The following is an 18,639-nucleotide window of genomic DNA, read 5'->3' as shown; positions in this document are numbered from 1 at the left end:
CGCAGCGCGCGGGAGCGCGCTCTGGGAGCCGAGAACGCGCCGACGTAGGTCTACGTGACTAGACCTACAAGAGCCACTTTGCCGCAGTAGTACTCCGGTACATAGCGGTAAAGTGGTTAAAATCTCAAATAAGGGAAAAGAAAAAAAAAATCCAGCCAGCCACCCACCCAATTAATCCCACCCTATTAGTTTCAATCGTCCAGTTACACCCACCCTATTCAATCTCCTTGAGCAAGATGCCTCTAGAATTTCCAAGTTGCAAAGTTCACAGTTGCAAGCTTATAATTTCATTCTATTTGTTTTAATTTAATTTTATATTCATTACTCGTTTAATTGCTTAGCCTCCTAGTCACTAATCACTAGCTTGCTTACTGCCTGCTTAATCACTGTCCATATCCAATAAACCCCAATAGATCCCTTCTCACACTGAGGCCCGGTCCATACCCTGTTTATGGGGTTTAGGGGTTTTCACCTCCTTAGTTAAGAATTTGCTTCGGGAAAATTATGCACGTTGAGTAGATTGAGATACAGTTGGTATACTGCCCCCGTCTGGCAGGTCACGAAATTCACTGTACCAATCTGGCAAGTCCACTAAAGGGATTCGCAATTTATCGCAAAATGATTGTAAGTCATCCGGGGTGCGTAGTAAAAAGTGTCTGCCTTGAAAAGTTACTTGCAAGGCGAAGGGGAATTTCCATTTATATATTAGCTTCCGCTCCTTCAGTAAATCCAACAAGGGTCGCAAAGCATGCCCATTATTTAGAGTAGTGGGTGACAGATCGTGATAAAGACTAATCCTTTGATTGTCAAATAAAATAGGCTCATTCATCCGAGCTTTCACCATGATGTCTTCTTTAAGTCTGAAATTGGGGATACAGCATATTATATCCCGTGGGGGTAATGAGTCCACTGGACGAGCCCTCAGTGCCCTATGAGCTCTTTCAAAATTGATGGTGGAGTCTTGGTGACGGTTCAGCAGCTTATTAAAAATTGTCTGCAAAGTGGGCACTATGTGCTCCTGCTCCACTGTCTCTGGGACCCCCCTCACTCTTATATTACGCCTCCTTCCCCTACTGTCCAGGTCCTCAATCGCCATCAATGCTATCAGATGTGTGAAGTGAACACTGGTAACTTTCTCCAGGTGAGATATAGCCTCATCACGCCTATTTCCTTCTCTTTCTGCTCCTGCCACTTTTTCTGTTAGTGTCAGCATATCTGCTATCAACTTCGTTATGGCAGAGGAGAAGGCACCTTTAAAGCGGAGTTCCGGCCTCGGAAACTTTTTTTTAGATAAAAATACCCCCGGGACAGTCAGGGCTAGTACATTTCATAATAGATAGCCTCTGAGCTGTCCAGTGGTGGCCGGTCTATAGGGGGCGCAGGGTGCCGCCCCCCCAATCAGCATCTATCAGCATCTTCATGTAAAAAAAAAAAAAAAAATTCCATTTATAGCCCACTAGGGGCGCCGGACCTATTGAAGTCTATGGGGGGGGGGGGTGGGGTTTGGCACCCCATGTGCTGCCAGGCAGAGGTGCCGATTGGCGGCTGTTGTGGGTGTCATCAGGGCGTAGAGCAATGCGCCCCGATACTCCCACTTCTACACTCCTAGTCCTGTGATTGGTCCAGACTCCAGCCTGGACCAATCATTCAGGACTCCCGCCTGACGACGTCGTGGGGGCGGTGCGTGCGTCAGTCACTCTGACGCACTTACCTTCCCGGTTCCCGCCCGCCCGCCGCAAAAAAAAAAATCGCAAAAAGCGTATTTTGATTGGTTTGCGCAAAAGTTATCGCGTTTACTAACAAAAGGGAAAGACTTTTGTCATTTTTGTTGTTTTTTTTTTTTTAATGCGTAATGGCGGCGATCTGCGATTTTTTTTGCGGGACTGCGACATCGGGGCGGACAGATCGGACCCTTGACTGACATTTTTGACACTTTTGGGGTTACCAGTGACATTACTGCAGTAATCAGTGCTATACATATGCACTGTTACTGTAAAATGACACTGGTAGTGAAGGGGTTAACTTTATTTGAGAGGGAGGGGCTGTGTGTGTCCCTAGGGGCGTGATTCTAACTGCGATTGGCTGTGGCTTGAGGTGTAGGAACAATGATCAACGGTCCTACATAGTAGAACCGTATGATCACTGTTCCTACACAGGGGAGAATGACAGGCGGCTTGTTTACATTAGCCGCCTGCCTTTCTCCCGCTGTCACGGGCGATCGTGAGTGAGCGGCGGACATCGGGTCCGCCACTCACACGCGCGGGAGGGGGGGGGGGATCCGTGACCGCGCGGGAGCGCGCCTCCGGAAACGCGCGCTCGCTCCCCAGAGCCTCACAGGCTAGTGACGTACCGGTACGTCACTTTGCCTGTGAGGGACTGACCGCCGCTGTATATGTACTGAGTCTGCTTTAAACTTAAAAATAAATAAATAAGTGAGTCTGTGCCAAGGTGACGTGACAATAGGTTCAGACGATGGTGTTTCACATTAACCGATGTTTAGGGTGGCCTCTTCCCGCAAAACACTTCAATAATGACATTCAAACTTGAAGGTGACAATGTGGTGAGATGGTGACACCCAGTGGTAAAGATGGATTCTTACCAGAGATCAGGGAGATATGAGCTTAGACTGCTGTAATGTGAAATCCAGTGTATGGATAACAAAGAGTGGTGTGCTCTCGCTGGGATATCCAGAAAACTTGTCCTATTCGCAGCTGTAGGTTCCGGTGGCTCAAGGCACAATGGCCAAGGGGATAATACTTTTCCACCAACTCTCTGGATGAACGTCTCCCAACAAGCTACTCTCTTAACATGAGTTCTGTCGACAGCTCAAGGCTCAGCGCTGCTCCGATCCACGGGTACCACTCTGCTTGCTGCTTCTGCCGCTGCTCTTAGCCAAATGCTGAGAGCAGCGGCAGAAGCAGCAAGAATATTCTCGGAATACAGCACGGTACACGGAGAGGAACACATACTATCAGCTAAGATGCTCATTTTGTTTTATTTTATTGTAAGTGTTCTTAACCATACGTGCTATTAAAAGCTTTATGCAGTCTGCGCTATGAGAGTGTCCCGTTTTATATCTTTTATACGGTTGAACCTGTGAGCCCAGCATCATTGGAAGGAGGATCGCTCTCTGCCCCTACACATTTGGCTATATCGGATATCTGTAATGGAGGTAATTTTTATTTGGTAAGAGGCGGTGTGATCAGTGTGCTTAGCGGTGGTTCTCCGGGCCTGCGGTTTCCCACATTTTCTTCCGTTTGGAGTGGACACTAAAGGACTGCTTTGTCCTGTTAGTTTGGGACTTTTTCATATTGAATAGTGCTGCATTATTTATATTATGTCCTTTGGATCTGTATATTATTCCGGATTTGTGTGGCTGCTTTCTACTTTTTAGATTCTCATGTTAATTTTCATGTCTTTTAGCGCAGCAATATTGTTATTTAAAGCCCGCAATGAGAACTGATCAGTCTCCATCAGCAACCAGACCGCCCTTTGCAACTTCTGAAGCTTGTCCAAAGAAAGGAAGACCCTTACCAGAGCAGAGTCGAGGATCAGCCCCAGATAAGCGACCCTCACGGACAGTGTCAGGGCAGATTTGTTGAAATTGATCGTCCACCTGAATTCTTGAAGGGTCTAAATGGTGATGGAGACGTTGTCCAGCAGATCTGAATGGGAGACTTGCTCGCAACAAGAGATCGTCCAGATATCCCACAATGGAGATACCTCGTCGATGCAACAAGGCCAGCACAGGGGCTAGGACCTTGGTAAACTCTGAGAGCTGAGGCGAGACCAAAGGGTAATGTCACAAATTGAAAGCGCTCCTCTGCCACTGCAAAGCAGAGGAATTGCTGATGTCCCTCAAATATGGGGACGTGGAGATACGCATCTTTGAGATAGATGGAAGCCAGAAAATCCCCCTGATTCAAAGAGGCCACCACTGACCAAATGGACTCCATTCGAAATGTCTGGACCCGCACAAAATGGGTCAGAGCCTTGAGGTCCAGGATTGATGCACCTTGCCCTCCTTTCTGGGCACCGTGAACAGGTTTGAATAGAAACCTTGAGAGCGTTCCTGCGGAGGAACCGGCACAATCACGGCTTGTGCCAGGAGATCTCGCACAGCCTCCCGCAGATCCTTCAAACGCTCCGGAGACAGGTGAAGATTTGACTGAAAGAACCTGTGCCCTGGCCGGGACCAGAAATCAATCTTGTACCCGAAGCAAATCACTCTGTGAACCAAATCGTCCTGAATGAAGGAAGTCCAGTGTTCCTGAAAGAAACGCAGATGTCCCCCCACCCCTGAGACGAGTGAGGGTGCCCCTTCATGCTGAAGAGGACTTGTCAGCAGCACCTGACTGACCTGCCTTGGGCTTGCCCCAAGGCTTCTTAGCTCCCCCAGAAGTTCTGAATGGCTTACCTTTTTCTTGCGCCCAGGAGGCACGAAAAAAATGTTTGTGAGCAGAAAAAGAGGGACCCCGTTTAGTACGGGGTGTCTTACCCTTGGAGGATTGAGGAAAAAGAGTACTCTTCCCGCCAGTCAGGCCCTTGATCAACTCATCCAATGAGTCACCAAACAAACGCTCTCCCAGAAAGGGGAGATCAGCTAGGGCTTTCTTAGAAGCTTGGTCAGCCGACCAGCTCTTCAGCCAAACCATGCGCCTTAAAACAATGCCCACGGACGAAACCCTGGCCACCAGGGGAGCCGCATCCATAGACGCATCACACAGGAACACCAGAGCCTGGATCACCTGGTCCAACAGTTCCAGCTGTTCCGGAGGGACAGTTTCGGGGCCCAAAGACTCCTGCAAACCCCTAATCCATTCCGACGTCGTCTGTAAGACTAACACAGACACAAAAACCGGTTTCAAAATGGAACCCGCCAGCACATGAAGATGGCAGGAAAGGGATTCCACCTGCCTGTCCACTGGATCCGTAAAAATCGGGGAATCCTCCACAGGTACAAGGGTAGATTTGCTCAATCTGGAAACAGGATGGTCCACTTTAGGTGGCACCGTCCAACGGTTAAAGACCTTTTCAGCAAAAGGGTACCGGCATTTAAAGCATTTAGGCACCACTAACACGTGCTTAATGTGCCACCATTGGTCATTCACAATATCCTGAAAGGTTTCGGGACAAGGGAAAACCCTGTCAGCTTTTGGAGACTTCTGAGAGCAAAAAGCCACCCGCGTCCCTGCCGACACGGGCTCATCAGCCAATTTTATAAAGTATCCCACATTGAAATAATCAGGGCTTCCACTAAAGCGTATTTCCGTGCTGCAGCTGAAGATGGGTCCTCTTCACCATCTGACTGCAAGGACAGCGACCCCTCAGGTAGAGGGCGTCTGGGGCGATGCCATCAGCCTCTGAATCAGAGGACACCTCCATATCAGGAGAAGGCAGTGTCCGTTTTTGGCTATCAACCTTTTTCATGACTAACAGTCGCCAGGCTTTCCAGGGCTGCTGAAATCACGGCCAACGACTTTCCAGGGCTGCTGAAATCGTGGCCAGCAACTGCGATCCGTACTGTCTGGGAGTTGCACAGAGTGGGTCTGAGGGAGATTGCACAGTTTGGGACTACATATTGCAATTTTCAAAAAACAATGTACTGTCGCTTTAAGAGCTCCGATTGCGGTATCCACCACCGATCGCCCTGGTCTGCAGGGAACCCCTTTAAACCAAACTGACAGCAGAATGTGCAGGGATATGTCCGCAGGGACCCCAAGTACTGTACCACCTCAGACAAACCATCCTCCTGAATCTTCCAGCAGCATGGAGAGAAAGGCAGGAAGTGACCTCGGCTCAGCAGCAGCAGGAAATGACTGCACAGGAAGTGATGTCGGTGAATAAGGTTACACTGCTGAGCATAGCACCAGGGCTACACAAAGATGGATGCCCATACAAAACAATTGGAAGCTACAGGGAAAATGTCTGCCCCATACAAGTCTATGGGGAAAATAAAAATCACATTGCCCACACTTAAGATGTTGGTGCCCACGACGAACCATGCGGCTAGGGACCAGAGCACTCCAGACACACAGCCACCGCAGGGACAGGGAAGGGGGGAGGGGAGGACACACAGACCGGGCAGGCCAGGGGGATCTTTTGGGAGGCACAAATCCCATTATCCCCAGGAGAGGGCCCACATCCCCCCCAAGGCCAGCAGGGGCAAAGAGGGTATATTTACTCACCATACCATGGACCGGGTGGGCTCTGCTCTGGGCAAACTGCCTCTCACCCGAAGTGGGGGTGCTGCCAGCCGAGGGGTATGCTGCGACTCAGGGCGTTCCAGGTCGTCGTGTTCCGGCGAGGCATCCGCTCGCAGGTTAGTCCCCCTCTGGAAAAGGGGGACCATCGTGGCTAGGCCTAGGTCGGAACTAGAATCTGCTCACGCGCGTAGGCCAGACTGGGGGGAGCATAAGGATTTAGATTATCCAGTACAAAGCCCCAGCCAGCATCATTGCTTGTAGATCACGAGGAAAATTATTCCCTGAACACTAGCTAGCAAGTGAGTAAAGAGAAATAAAAATAAAATATTCTGAAAAATAAAAAAACTGAGACCAGGTCCTGAGGAAACCTAGGTCCTACTCCTTCTCTAAGCAGAAACAAACTGATGTTCTGGGCTTTGGCAGTGGGGGTTATGCCTGGAGAGACAGCCCCGTGTGCGTGTATATGCTAAAAGTTTGTACTAACGTACTGCCTAGACTACTCCTGCAGGTGACAGCATAACCCACTCAGCTCATGGAGATGAGGCTGCTTCTGTTGATGGACGATAGAGAAATGGTTGTGTGTGAAATCCCAGAAACACTCAGACCAGCCCGTCTGGCACCAACAACCATGCCAAGTTCAATGTCACTTCAATCCCCTTTCTTCCCCATTCTGATGCTTGGTTTGAACTCAGTAAGTCATCTTCCCCACGTCTAGATGCCTTAATGCAGTTGCTGCCATGTAATTGGCTAATTAGCAATTTGTATTACTAAGCAATTGAACAGCATACCTCCCAACATTTGAACTTCAGAATGAGGGACACTTGAGGGAAGGAGTGACCTACTACGTGTGCCGTGGCAAAGTGTGGGTGTGGCCAAAGGCATACAAGTGGGAGGGGCTTAATGGGCGTGGTGAACCATAACCCAAGCTTCACTGTACCTAAAAATATGCTTTGATTTCTTTTTCTGAGCCTACCTTAAAGAAGAACTTCATTAAAATAGTCAGGGACTGCATAGCAACCAGCAACTGTTGAGACAATGAAGACTTTGGTGAGAAGTATATAATGTACAGTATTATGTATAAAGTGCAGGAGTGTGTAATGCAGAGCACAGGGATTGGGGGGTGTTGCAGTCAGTATTAGGTTTAGTTAGGTTGGGTTAAGGAATACATGACAACACAGAGCAGGCTCCAGGAGTGTTATCCACAGAATGCAGGGGTCAAGAGTATGTAATGCACAGAATGCAGGGGACAGGGGTACATAATGTTTAGAATGCAGGGGACAGGAGTGTGTAATGTACAGAATACAGAGGACAGGAGTGTGTAATGTACAGAATGCAAGGGAAAGGAGTGTGTAATGTACAGAATGCAGGGGACAGGAGTGTTTAATGTACAAAATGCAGGGGACAGGAGTGTGTAAGGTACAGAATGCAGGGGTCAGGAGTATGTAATGCAGAGTAAGAGTCAGGTGTACAAAACAAAATGAGTGCAGGAGTCAGGGGTGTGTAATGCACAGTGTAGGGGTAAGGAGAGTGCCAAATTCCCCCCCCCCCCCAAAGCAATACTCTCCTCCACTTTACCACTCCCTCCTCTCCAAAAAAAATAAATGAATAAATAAAAAGCACTAATTTGCATGATGACCCCCCCCCCCCCAAGTACAAATCCTCCCCCCCCTCCTAAAACAAATCCTCCCATACAATGAAAATTCCCCCTCATGACTCAAAGTTTCACCTCATTCCCCCCAGTACCCCTCTCAGAATAATTTCTCTACCACCCCCCCTCCCCCCCAAATCCTCTGTCCCAGCACACTCCCCCATTTTAGTACAAATCATCTCCCACCCAATTCCCCCTCTTCAAATGCCCCAGCACAAATCTTTCCCTCACCAATCCCCCTTCCCAGCACGTCAAATCCCCCCCAAATGTATTTTCCCAGCAAACATCCAACCCTTATTTTAGCACAGATCCTCCTCCTCCCAGCTTAAATTCTTTCTCCACTTCTACCAAAAAAATATCTCCCCCAAATCCCCCTTTCCAACACAGATCTTCATTCACCCCCAAATCCCCCCTCCCAGCACAACTCCTCATCTTTGCACAAATACCCCACCCCCAAATCCCCTCCCCGCTTCCAGCACAATGCCACCCCACCCCTCCATCCCAGCACAAATCATTTTTCCCCTTCTTTAGAATTCTCCCGGACAAATCCTGCCCCCCCCCACCCCCAAATCCCTACTTCCCTCTTCCAGTAAAAATCTTCTCCCCATCTCTATTACAGATGCTTTTTCCCAAGTACTCCCTTCCAACACAGCCCCCCCCCACCCCATCCTGAGTCAAATTCTCTCCAGCACAAATCCTCTCTCCCCCACATCCCACATATCTGTACAAGTCCTCTCCCAGTTCTATCACACATCCTCCCATCCAAATCCACCCTCTCAGCACAAATCTTCTTCCCCTTTCCCAGGACAAATTTTCTTCCACAACCCCCCTTTCCAGTAAAATGTTTGGGGGCGCGCAAACAGAAAAATGTAATAGGCATTGCTTTGCGGCAAAAAACGCGGTAAAAAATCGTGTGACTTTGTGAGGTCACAAAAGTGTGAAAGGGGCCTTCAGTAATCAAGGCATAGTGTGCTCACTTCAAAGCAACAAAGACCAGCATGCCCCCTTCAATGCAGAGAGACCAGCATGCCCCCTTCAATGCATAGAGACCAGAATGCCCCCTTCAATGCAGAGAGACCAGAATGCCCCCTTCAATGCAGAGAGACCAGAGTGCCCCCTTCAATGCAGAGAGACCAACGTGCCCCCTTTCAATGCAGAGTGACCAGCGTGCCCCCTTCAATGCAGAGAGACCAGCGTGCCCCCTTCAATACAGAGAGACCAGCGTGCCCCCTTCAATACAGAGAGACCAGCGTGCCCCCTTCAATGCAGAATGACCAGCGTGCCCCCTTCAATGCAGAGTGACCAGCATGCCCCCTTCAATGCAGAGAAACCATCGTGCCCCCTTCAATGCAGAGAGACCAGTGTGCCCCCTTCAATGCAGAATGACCAGCGTGCCCCTTTCAATGCAGAGAAACCATTGTGCCCCCTTCAATGCAGAGTGACCAATGCACTTACCTGATTTGCAGCGGTGGCTTCTCTTCAGTCCCCCGCGTCTCCCTGCGTCTCCTCGAGTCCACCCGCCTCGTCCTCCCACCTCCTCCTTGGCCAATGCAATGGGTTCGCCTTTCGGCCAATCAGGAAACGGGTCTCGGACCCGCTTCTTGATTGGCCAGGAAGAGGATCCGTGTGACAATAGCAACTTTTCATTCGCTATTGTCACACAAATGGGTGGGCTAGGGCGCAGTGCTCTGTGCCCCGGACCCACCCTTTCCTAAAGCCTATTAGAGCCTCTGGCTCTAATCAGGTGCTTCAGAAAAAAAAAAACCCATTGAACTCCATGCGTCCAACGCCGCGCATGTAGATTAGGGGGCCTGACTCATGGATAGGGGGGGCAGCGCCCCTGTGCACCAGCCGCCATTGCCCAGCACCGATCCTCATTTCCTCCATTCCCCCTTCCAACCCAATCTCTCTCCTCCTTCTTTAAGCACAAGTCCCCAATCTCCATTTCTGTCCCCCCTGCCACTGTGCCCCCCCTCTTCTGTGTAGCCTCCTGTCATTGTGCTCCCCCTTGTCACTGAGTCCCCCCTCACTCCACTTCCTTGTCAGTGTGCCAAGCTACTACATGGCTCTTCTTACCAAGTAGGAGCCGCTGACAGGCATGATGCAGGAACTGGTGGTGGGGTACAGAGTTCTCCTTCACTGGAGCCAGAGGGTGGAGCTGTCCTTTGCTGGATCTGGAGGCGGGGGGCAAAGTTGTTCCCTGGAGCCGGAGTCGGGGGGCTGAGCTGTCCTATGTTGGAGGCGGGTGGGCGGGGCTATCCTGTGATGGAGCCGGAGGCCGGGGCTTAGCTGGCCCGTGCTGGAGGAGGGGGGCAGAGCTATCACGTGATGGTGCCGGAGACGGGGGTGGAGCTGTCCCGTGCTGGAGGCGGGGGACGAAGCTGTTTACTGGAGCCGGAGGCGAGGGGTGGAGCTATCCTGTGATGAGCTGTCCACTCTTACTACATAGCTTACCAGACACGACAGGCAGGAAACTGGAGCCGAAGGTGGGGGGCGGAGCTGTCCTTCATCGGAGGCGGGAGGCGTAGCTGTGAGGAGCTGGGAATCCGGGACTTCAGCTCAGATACGCGGGACCCGGGACTTCCTTAGAATTGCGGGACGGTCCCGCGGAATCCGGGACTGTTGGGAGGTATGGAACAGGTGTACCTAATAAAGTGGCCGGTGAGTGTAGATTGAAGTAGCTGTGAATAGGTTGGAGGAGGTCTGTCCTTGCTTCCTTACTCACATATATGAAAGTGGATTTTTGTAGTGAATTTCATTGTTAGATTTGATCCCTATTGGTGGAGTTATCACATCTACATTAAATGTTTTACATTTTCAGCAAGTGTTGGTATTCGGACACATTGTAGGGTGCAGATTTCTCATTTGTTTCATCACACATTTTGTCACTAAGTGTAGGGCTCTGTGCATAGAATTATATTATACTATTTGTACTTCTATATCAGACTACCTGCTGGCGGATGATTTTCATTCATTACATTTTCCACAAAGTTTTTCACGTTTTTTAGTGCAGATATTTCATTTTTATTTTTGTTTTATATCCATCTTTAGAGAAGTGTCTGATATTGGTGATATATAGAGACAAACAGGAGATGAAATATATCTCCATTATTATAATTTGATTTATGGAGTTTGGACAGAACAGTCCAGGATTGGATATTTATGGAGCCTAAAGATGGATTTTGATGACATTCTCATATTTCTATATTATTTATGTGGTTTAGATATAAAACTGTCCCAGAATATTATTGTCAGTCAGTCCTGTTATACTCACTGTAATTCCTCTATCCGGCTTGTTGTCAGAGCTTCCATCACATCCCTGAAATGAGGACCCTCCAGATTGTTCCCAGACAGGTCCAGTGTCCTCAGTGTCTGATTATTTCTTATTCCAGATTCCAGGTGGGGGCAGGAACTGTCTGTCAGGTGATTAGAGCACAATCTGTAGAAGAGAAGAATGTTACCAGAAGAAAATAAATTTCTCCCCCAGGAATGAATGTAACTATTCTCTACATACATACTTGCCAACTGTCCTTTTCCTGGGACAGTCCCTGCAAATAGGAGCCTGTCCCAGGTAATTTATATTGTCCCTGGAAGCGCCTGTTAATCGGGCTGCCGTAAATGTTACCCAGAAGTAGTGCAGATGAATGGGAGAATTATTCCAACTCTGCTACTGTGGCCTTAAGTTTGAAATTCCCTTTTTAATTTCCTATAATTCTCTATATTGAGTAGACCATATAATCTGATAAATAGGCAAGATTAATTATGCAGAGTGGGTGGAGCTTCAGGAAAGTGGGTGTGGTAGTTGATAGCTGTGCTGCAAAGTGTCCCTGGAAATGGTTTTTAACCACCTCCCACCCGGGCCATTGTACATATACGGCCGGGTGGGAGTCTTGTCCTTCTGATCGGACGTTCTGGAACGTCCTTCAGAAGGAGAGAGATCGCGCCGCCGCGGGCACGTGCAGCGGCGCGATCTCGATGTGCCTGTGTCCCTAGGACACAGAGCAACAAGATGCGGCAGGAGAGCCCTGTGATTGGCCCTCCTGATCACATGACGGCTGTATCCAATCACAGCCGTCATGTAATGTAAATACAGTCATTGTAACGGCTTTGATCTCTTCTCCTCCTGACAGATCCTGTCAGTGAGGAGAAGAGGAGAGGATCGGTGCTGCAGCCGGGGGGGATCAGTGAGTATTTCTAATTACTCACTGATCACAGGGGGGGTCTGTGCTGGTAATCAGATGATTGATTACCAGTGCAGCCCTGGGTGGAGGGGGTGCCACTAGAGCCACCAGGGATGCCCACCCATGATCACCAGGGATGCCCACCATGGCAACCAGGGATGGCAAACAGGGCTCAGAGAGCCTGCCAGTGGTGCCCCCCTATCAGTGCTGCCCACCAATGCCATCTATCAGTGCTGCCCACCAGTGCCCATTATTGCCCACCAGTGCTGCCTATCAGTGCCCATCAGTGCCCCCCATCAGTGCCGATCAGTGCCCATCAGTGCCGCCTATCAGTGCCCATAAGTGCCGCCGATCAGTCCCCATCAGTGCTGCCTATCAGTGCCCATCAGCGCTGCCTATCAGTGCCCACCAATGCTGCATATCAGTGCTATCTATCAGTGCCACATATCAGTGCCCATTAGTGCTTCATATCAGTGCTACCTATCAGTGCCCATCAGTGCTGCATATCAGTGCCATCCCATCAGTGCCACCCCATCAGTGTCTCCTCATCAGTGCCTGTCAGTGCGGCGTCATCAGTGCTCATCAGTGCAGGAAAAAACGTATCTATTTACAAAATTTTATAACCTAAACAAAAAAACGTTTTTTTTTTCAAACTTTTCGGTCTTTTTTTATTCGTGCACCAAAAAAGAAAAAACCTGGTGGTGATCAAATACCACCAAAAGAAGGCTCTATTTGTGGGGAAAAAATGACATAAATTTGGTTTAGGTACAGTGTTGCATGACCGTGCAATTGTCATTCAAAATGCAACAGCGCTAAAAGCTGAAAATTGGTCTGGGAAGGAAGGGGGTTTAAGTGTCCAGTATTGAGGTAGTTAAATGTTGGCAACTATGTACATACATGGAACTCATTTCTCTTTATTGGAATCATTTATATCACTTTATAAAACACGATCTACCATCTACACTATTAGAGATTTCTCTTTTTGTGGATCCCAATTAGTAAATGTGAGATGAGAAGTGGATGAGGTGGTGTGATCCATTCATTATTCCTGTTTGGGGATTGTACCATACACACTCACACTGACCTTTAGGCTTTCACCTCCAACCTTCTGCTAAGTCTTCCATTCAGTTGTGGGTAGTGTAGAGCGAACACGGAGTGTATTATTCGTGTTCGTACCGAATAATTGGATTTTTGTTACCCGAACACGGACCCAAAAACTTTACTGTATGTAAGGGTTTAAAATCCGTGTTCGGTCATTTAATTTCCAGGTTTGTATGTAATGGCGCGCTTTTAATGGCGGGCTTTCAACAGCCAATCAACAAGCGTTTAACTGGTGTGCCTTAAGCCATCCCAGCCATGCCTACTAATGTATTAGTAGCTGTGATTGGCCATCTGAAGCATGTGACCAAGTCTTTATAAGTTTGAGACCGAGCGCCGCTGCGTCATTCTGCTGTAGTACAGGGACAGAGCACACATCATACGTGCTGGCTGCTGATTAGGGACAGACAGTCAAAAATTATATTGTGTCCGAAAATAATTCAGGGACAGGTCGGAGTGCTGCAGGCAGGGCGAGTTGTTAGGGCATTTTAGGGCGAGGCTGGAGAATAAGAATAGGCAGGTTCAATGTTCTACATCGATTTTGCTGTGTGGGGGGTTTGCAATGCCAGTGACCGATCTTATCGATCATTTTAGGGCGAGGCTGGAGAATAGGCAGGGTCAGTGTTCTACATCGATTTTGCTGTGTGTGGGGTGGTGTGAACACAATCTTTTTGCCCGCTGAGGAGGAGGGAGAAAAAAATATTTTTTATCAGTCAGTTGTGTGCAGCGTTTTTCCTTCAGTGCTGCTGACTGTGATACTACACTGCTGTGTTCACATGTGCTATTATTGAGTGATTTTAACATTTATACACTTTTTTCTATTCCACTATTCAATATACACCCTTTTGGGTTAAAAAAATTAAATTGGGGCATAGTCTGTACTAATCTATTTAAAAATTACAAACTTAAAAAGGGGAATTTTCTTTTTTTTTTCCTTCATAGCCTGCAGCAGAGCGGACTGATATAAGACACTGCTGTGTTCACATGTGCTATTGAAAAATCACCAATTTTATATCATATTTTCTATTCCGCTATTCAATCTACACCCTTGGGGTAAAAACAATTAAATTGCGGGATAGTCTGTATCGGTACGTGTGAGATACACATTTCCAATTTTTGGGGCGTATCTCATACCGCCGAGGATTGCAGGGTGCTTCAGTGTGCCTCCTGCCTGTTCCGAACTCCTCCTACTCCTCATCCTGCCTTTGGGGGTACAAAAAATAGTAATCGGGGCCTAGTCTGGGTCTGTACGTGTGAGATACATACACCTTTTGATATCATATTTTCTATTCCGCTATTCAATCTACACCTTTGGGGTAAAAACAATTAAATTGCGGGATAGTCTGTATCGGTACGTGTGAGATACACCTTTCCAATTTTTGGGGCGTATCTCATACCGCCGAGGATTGCAGGGTGCTTCAGTTTGCCTCCTGCCTGTTCCGAACTCCTCCTACTCCTCATCCTGCCTTTGGGGGTACAAAAAATAGTAATCGGGGCCTAGTCTGGGTCTGTACGTGTGAGATACATACACCTTTTGATATCATATTTTCTATTCCGCTATTCAATCTACAACTTTGGGGTAAAAACAATTAAATTGCGGGATAGTCTGTATCGGTATGTGTGAGATACACCTTTCCAATTTTTGGGGCGCATCTCATACCGCCGAGGATTGCAGGGTGCTTCAGTGTGCCTCCTGCCTGTTCCAAACTCCTCCTACTTCTAATCCTGCCTTTGGGGGTACAAAAAATAGTAAGCGGGGCCTAGTCTGGGTCTGTACGTGTGAGATACATACACCTTTTGATATCATATTTTCTATTCCGCTATTCAATCTACACCCTTGGGGTAAAAACAATTAAATATGCGGGATAGTCTGTATCGGTACGTGTGAGATAAACCTTCCAAATTTTGGGGGTGCATCTTCCACTGCTGATGATTGCAGGGTGCTTCAGTTTGCCTCCTGTTCGGACCTCCTCCTACTCCACATCCTCATCCTGCCTTTAGGGTACAAAAAATTGTAATCGGGGCCTAGTCTGTGTTTGTACGTGTGAGATACACCGTTTTGTAAAATTTTTTCTATTCCGCTATTCAATATACACCCTGTTTGAGTGTAAAAAATTAAATTACGGCATAGTCTGTATCAGTACATGTGAGATACACCTTCTTAAATTAGTTTGGCGCATCTCCTTCCACCGCCGAGGATTGCAGGGCGCTTCAGTTTGCCTCCTGTTCCGAACTCCTCTTCCTCATCCTGCCTTTAGGGTACAAAAAACTGTAATCGGGGCCTAGTCTGGGTTTGTCCGTGTGAGATACACCGTTTTGTAAATTTTTTTCTATTCCGCTATTCAATATACACCCTGTTTGAGTGTAAAAAATTAAATTACGGCATAGTCTGTATCGGTACGTGTGAGATACACCTTCTAAATTTGTTTGGCGCATCTCCTTCCACCGCCAAGGATTGCAGGGCACTTCAGTTTGCCTCCTGTTCCGAACTCCTCCTACTCCTCTTCCTCATCCTCCCTTTAGAGCACAAAAAATTGTAATCGGGGCCTAGTCTGTGTTTTTACGTGTGAGATACACCGTTTTTTTATCCTTTTTTCTATTCCACTATTCAATATACACCCTTTTGGGGTAAAAAAAATTAAATTGCGGCATAGTTTGCATATTTGACTGTGAGATACACCCGTGCGATACTGTTGTTGTTTTGTTCCGCTATTCAATAAACACCTTTTAGGGCAAGATCATAAATTACAGAAATATGAGGAGACCGTCAAATAGGGGCCGTGGCCTGGGTCATGGTGCTGCTGGTAGAGCTCCTGTTGCAAGGAGAGGACGTGGTCGATCTGTGCCAGCTACACGCACAAGTGAAACACCTTCCTCACGTGTGAGTAGGCGACAGAACCTGCAGCAGTATTTGGTAGGGCATCATGCGCCTCTAGAAGTGATGAGGCCAGAAGAAGTACAGGCGATAGTGGATTGGGTTGCTGACAGTGCCTCCAGTTCCTTCACATTGTCTCCCACCCAGTCTACTGCAGAAAGGTCAGAGTTGGCACCTGCAGCCAATGTCCAACCGTCTTTCACCTCACCCCCTTGCAAATCAGGCAAGCAGTCTGAGCCCCAAGTCATGCAGCAGTCTCTTCTTCTTTTTGATGACTCTGTCAGCAGGGTTTCCCAGGGCCATCCACCTAGCCCTGCCCCAGAAGTGGAAGAGATTGAGTGCAGCGATGCCCAACCACTTATTTCTCAAGATGAGTACATGGAAGGACTATCGCAGCACGTCTCCGATGATGACGAAACGCAGGTGCCAACTGCTATGGCACTCAGAATTGTGGAGACCGACAAGGAGGGCAGGGGTGAAGACTGGGTAGAAGATGATGTGGAGGACGATGAGGTCCTCGACCCCACATGGAATGAAGGTCATGCAGGTGACCTGAGTAGTTTGGAGGAAGAGGCGGTGGTCGCACAGAGCCACCAGCACAGCAGAAGAGGGAGCAGGGTGCAGAAGCGGAGTGGCCGTGCCCTAGACACTACGCCTGCTACTGCCCAACGCAGCAAGGGAACGAGCGCACCAAAGCCAACTCAAAGGAGTTCTCTAGCGTGGAAGTTCTTCAGAAAATGTGCTGATGACAGGACATGAGTGGTTTGCACCCTGTGCAATCAGAGCCTGAAGCGAGGCATAAAACTTCTCAACCTGAGCACAACCTGCATGATCTGGCATCTAAGTGCAAAGCACGAGCTGCAGTGGAGTAGACACCTTCAAAACCAAGAAAGGTCTCTGGCTCCTCCTGCTTCCTCTTCTGCTGCAGTATCGGCCTCTCCATCCACCTCTGTAGTGATACCGCCACCTGCCACCCCGCAAACAGAGGATCTGTCAGCAACACCACCACCTGGGTCACCAACCATCTCCACAATGTCCCGTGGAAGCGTTCAGCTTTCCATCTCCCAAACACTTGAGAGGAAGAGGAAGTACCCCCCTACCCACCCGCGATCCCTGGCCCTGAATGCAAGCATTTCAAAATTCTTGGCCTTTGAAATGCTGTCATTCCGTCGGTGGCTGTCCCACAGAACGTCGTGCCTAGCCGCCACTACTTTTCCAGGCAAGCCATCCCTTCCCTGCACACCCAAGTGGGGGAAAAAAATCAGGTGTGCACTGTGCAACGCCATCTGTGCCAAGGTTCACCTAACTACCGATACGTGGACCAGTAAGCACGGTCAGGGGCGTTATATCTCCCTAACGGCACACTGGGTAAATGCAGTGGCGGATGGGCCTGAGGCAGATAGCAATTTGGCGCACGTCCTTCCACCACCGAGGATTGCAGGGCGCTTCAGTTTGCCTCCTGTTCCTAACTCCTCCTACTCCGCTTCCTCATCCTCTACCGCCTCCTCATCTGGTCAGCGTAACACCTTCACCACAAACTTCAGCACAGCCAGGGGTAAACGACAGCAGGCAGTTTTAAAACTTGCCTGTTTGGAGGAAAAACCACACACCGCGCAGGAATTGTGGAGGAGCATGGAACAGCAGACAAATGAGTGGTTGCTGCCAGCGAGCCTCAAGCCCGGCCTGGTGGTGTGCGATAAAGGGTGAAATCTCATAGCAGCTCTGGGCCTAGCCGGTTTGATGCACATCCCTTGCCTGGCGCATGTGCTGAATTTGGTGGTGCAGAGGTTCCTTAAAAATTACCCTGATATGTCAGAGCTGCTGCAGAAAGTGCGGGCCGTCTGTGCGCACTTTCGGCGTTCTCACCCTGCTGCTGCTCGCCTGTCAGGGCTGCAGCGTAACTTCGGCCTTCCCGCTCACCGCCTCATATGTGACGTGCCCACAAGGTGGAACTCCACCTTGCACATGCTGGAAAGACTGTGCGAGCAGCAGCAGGCCATAGTGGAGTTTCAGCTGCAGCACGCACGTGTTAGTCGCTCTGCGGAACAGCACCACTTCACCACCAATAACTGGGCCTCCATGCGAGACCTGTTTGCCTTGTTGCGCTGTTTTGAGTACTCCACCAACATGGCCAGTGCCGATGACGCCGTTGTCAGCTTAACTATCCCACTTCTATGCCTCCTTCAAAAAACGATTCGGGCAATGATGGAAGAGGATGTGGCACAGGATGAGGAGGAGGAGGAGGAGGATGAAGAGGTAACATTTCCAAGGCTTTCAGGGCAGTCATTCACAAGTGGCTCTGATGGTGGGTTCCTGCACCCACAAACGCCAGGGACACAATTGTCCAGCAGGGGCACAGTTCTGGAGGATGAGGAGGAGGAGGAGATGGAACCATGTTCACAGCAGGGTGGCACCCAGGCCAGCTCATGGCCATCACTGGTGCGTGGCTGGGGGGATACAGAGGACACAGACGATACACCTCCCACAGAGGACAGCCTTTCGTTGCCTCTGGGCAGCCTGGCACACATGAGCGATTACATGCTGCAGTGTCTCCACAACGACCGCCGAGTTGCCCACATTCTAACTTGTGCTGATTACTGGGTGGCCACGCTGCTGGATCCCCATTACAAG

General features: G+C 49.0%; 1 protein-coding gene across 1 annotated transcript in view; it reads right to left on the bottom strand.

Moving 5' to 3' along the window:
* The window catches only part of LOC309569153 (NACHT, LRR and PYD domains-containing protein 3-like), a gene marked incomplete at both ends in the record, with an annotated part of 359,259 nt that overhangs the window by 170,338 nt on the left and 170,282 nt on the right, over positions 1–18,639 (bottom strand). Inside the window, one exon of the mRNA XM_082274914.1 lies at positions 11,129–11,293. Within this exon, the coding sequence (XP_082131040.1) occupies positions 11,129–11,293 (165 nt within the window). The remainder of the gene's footprint in view (positions 1–11,128; positions 11,294–18,639) is intronic.

Source organism: Pelophylax lessonae (assembly GCF_965119305.1).
Source record: "Pelophylax lessonae genome assembly, chromosome: 13".
NCBI classification, from domain to species: domain Eukaryota; kingdom Metazoa; phylum Chordata; class Amphibia; order Anura; family Ranidae; genus Pelophylax; species Pelophylax lessonae.
The sequence above is the reverse complement of the archived record's forward strand: the minus strand, read 5'-3'. Positions and strand labels throughout refer to the sequence as shown.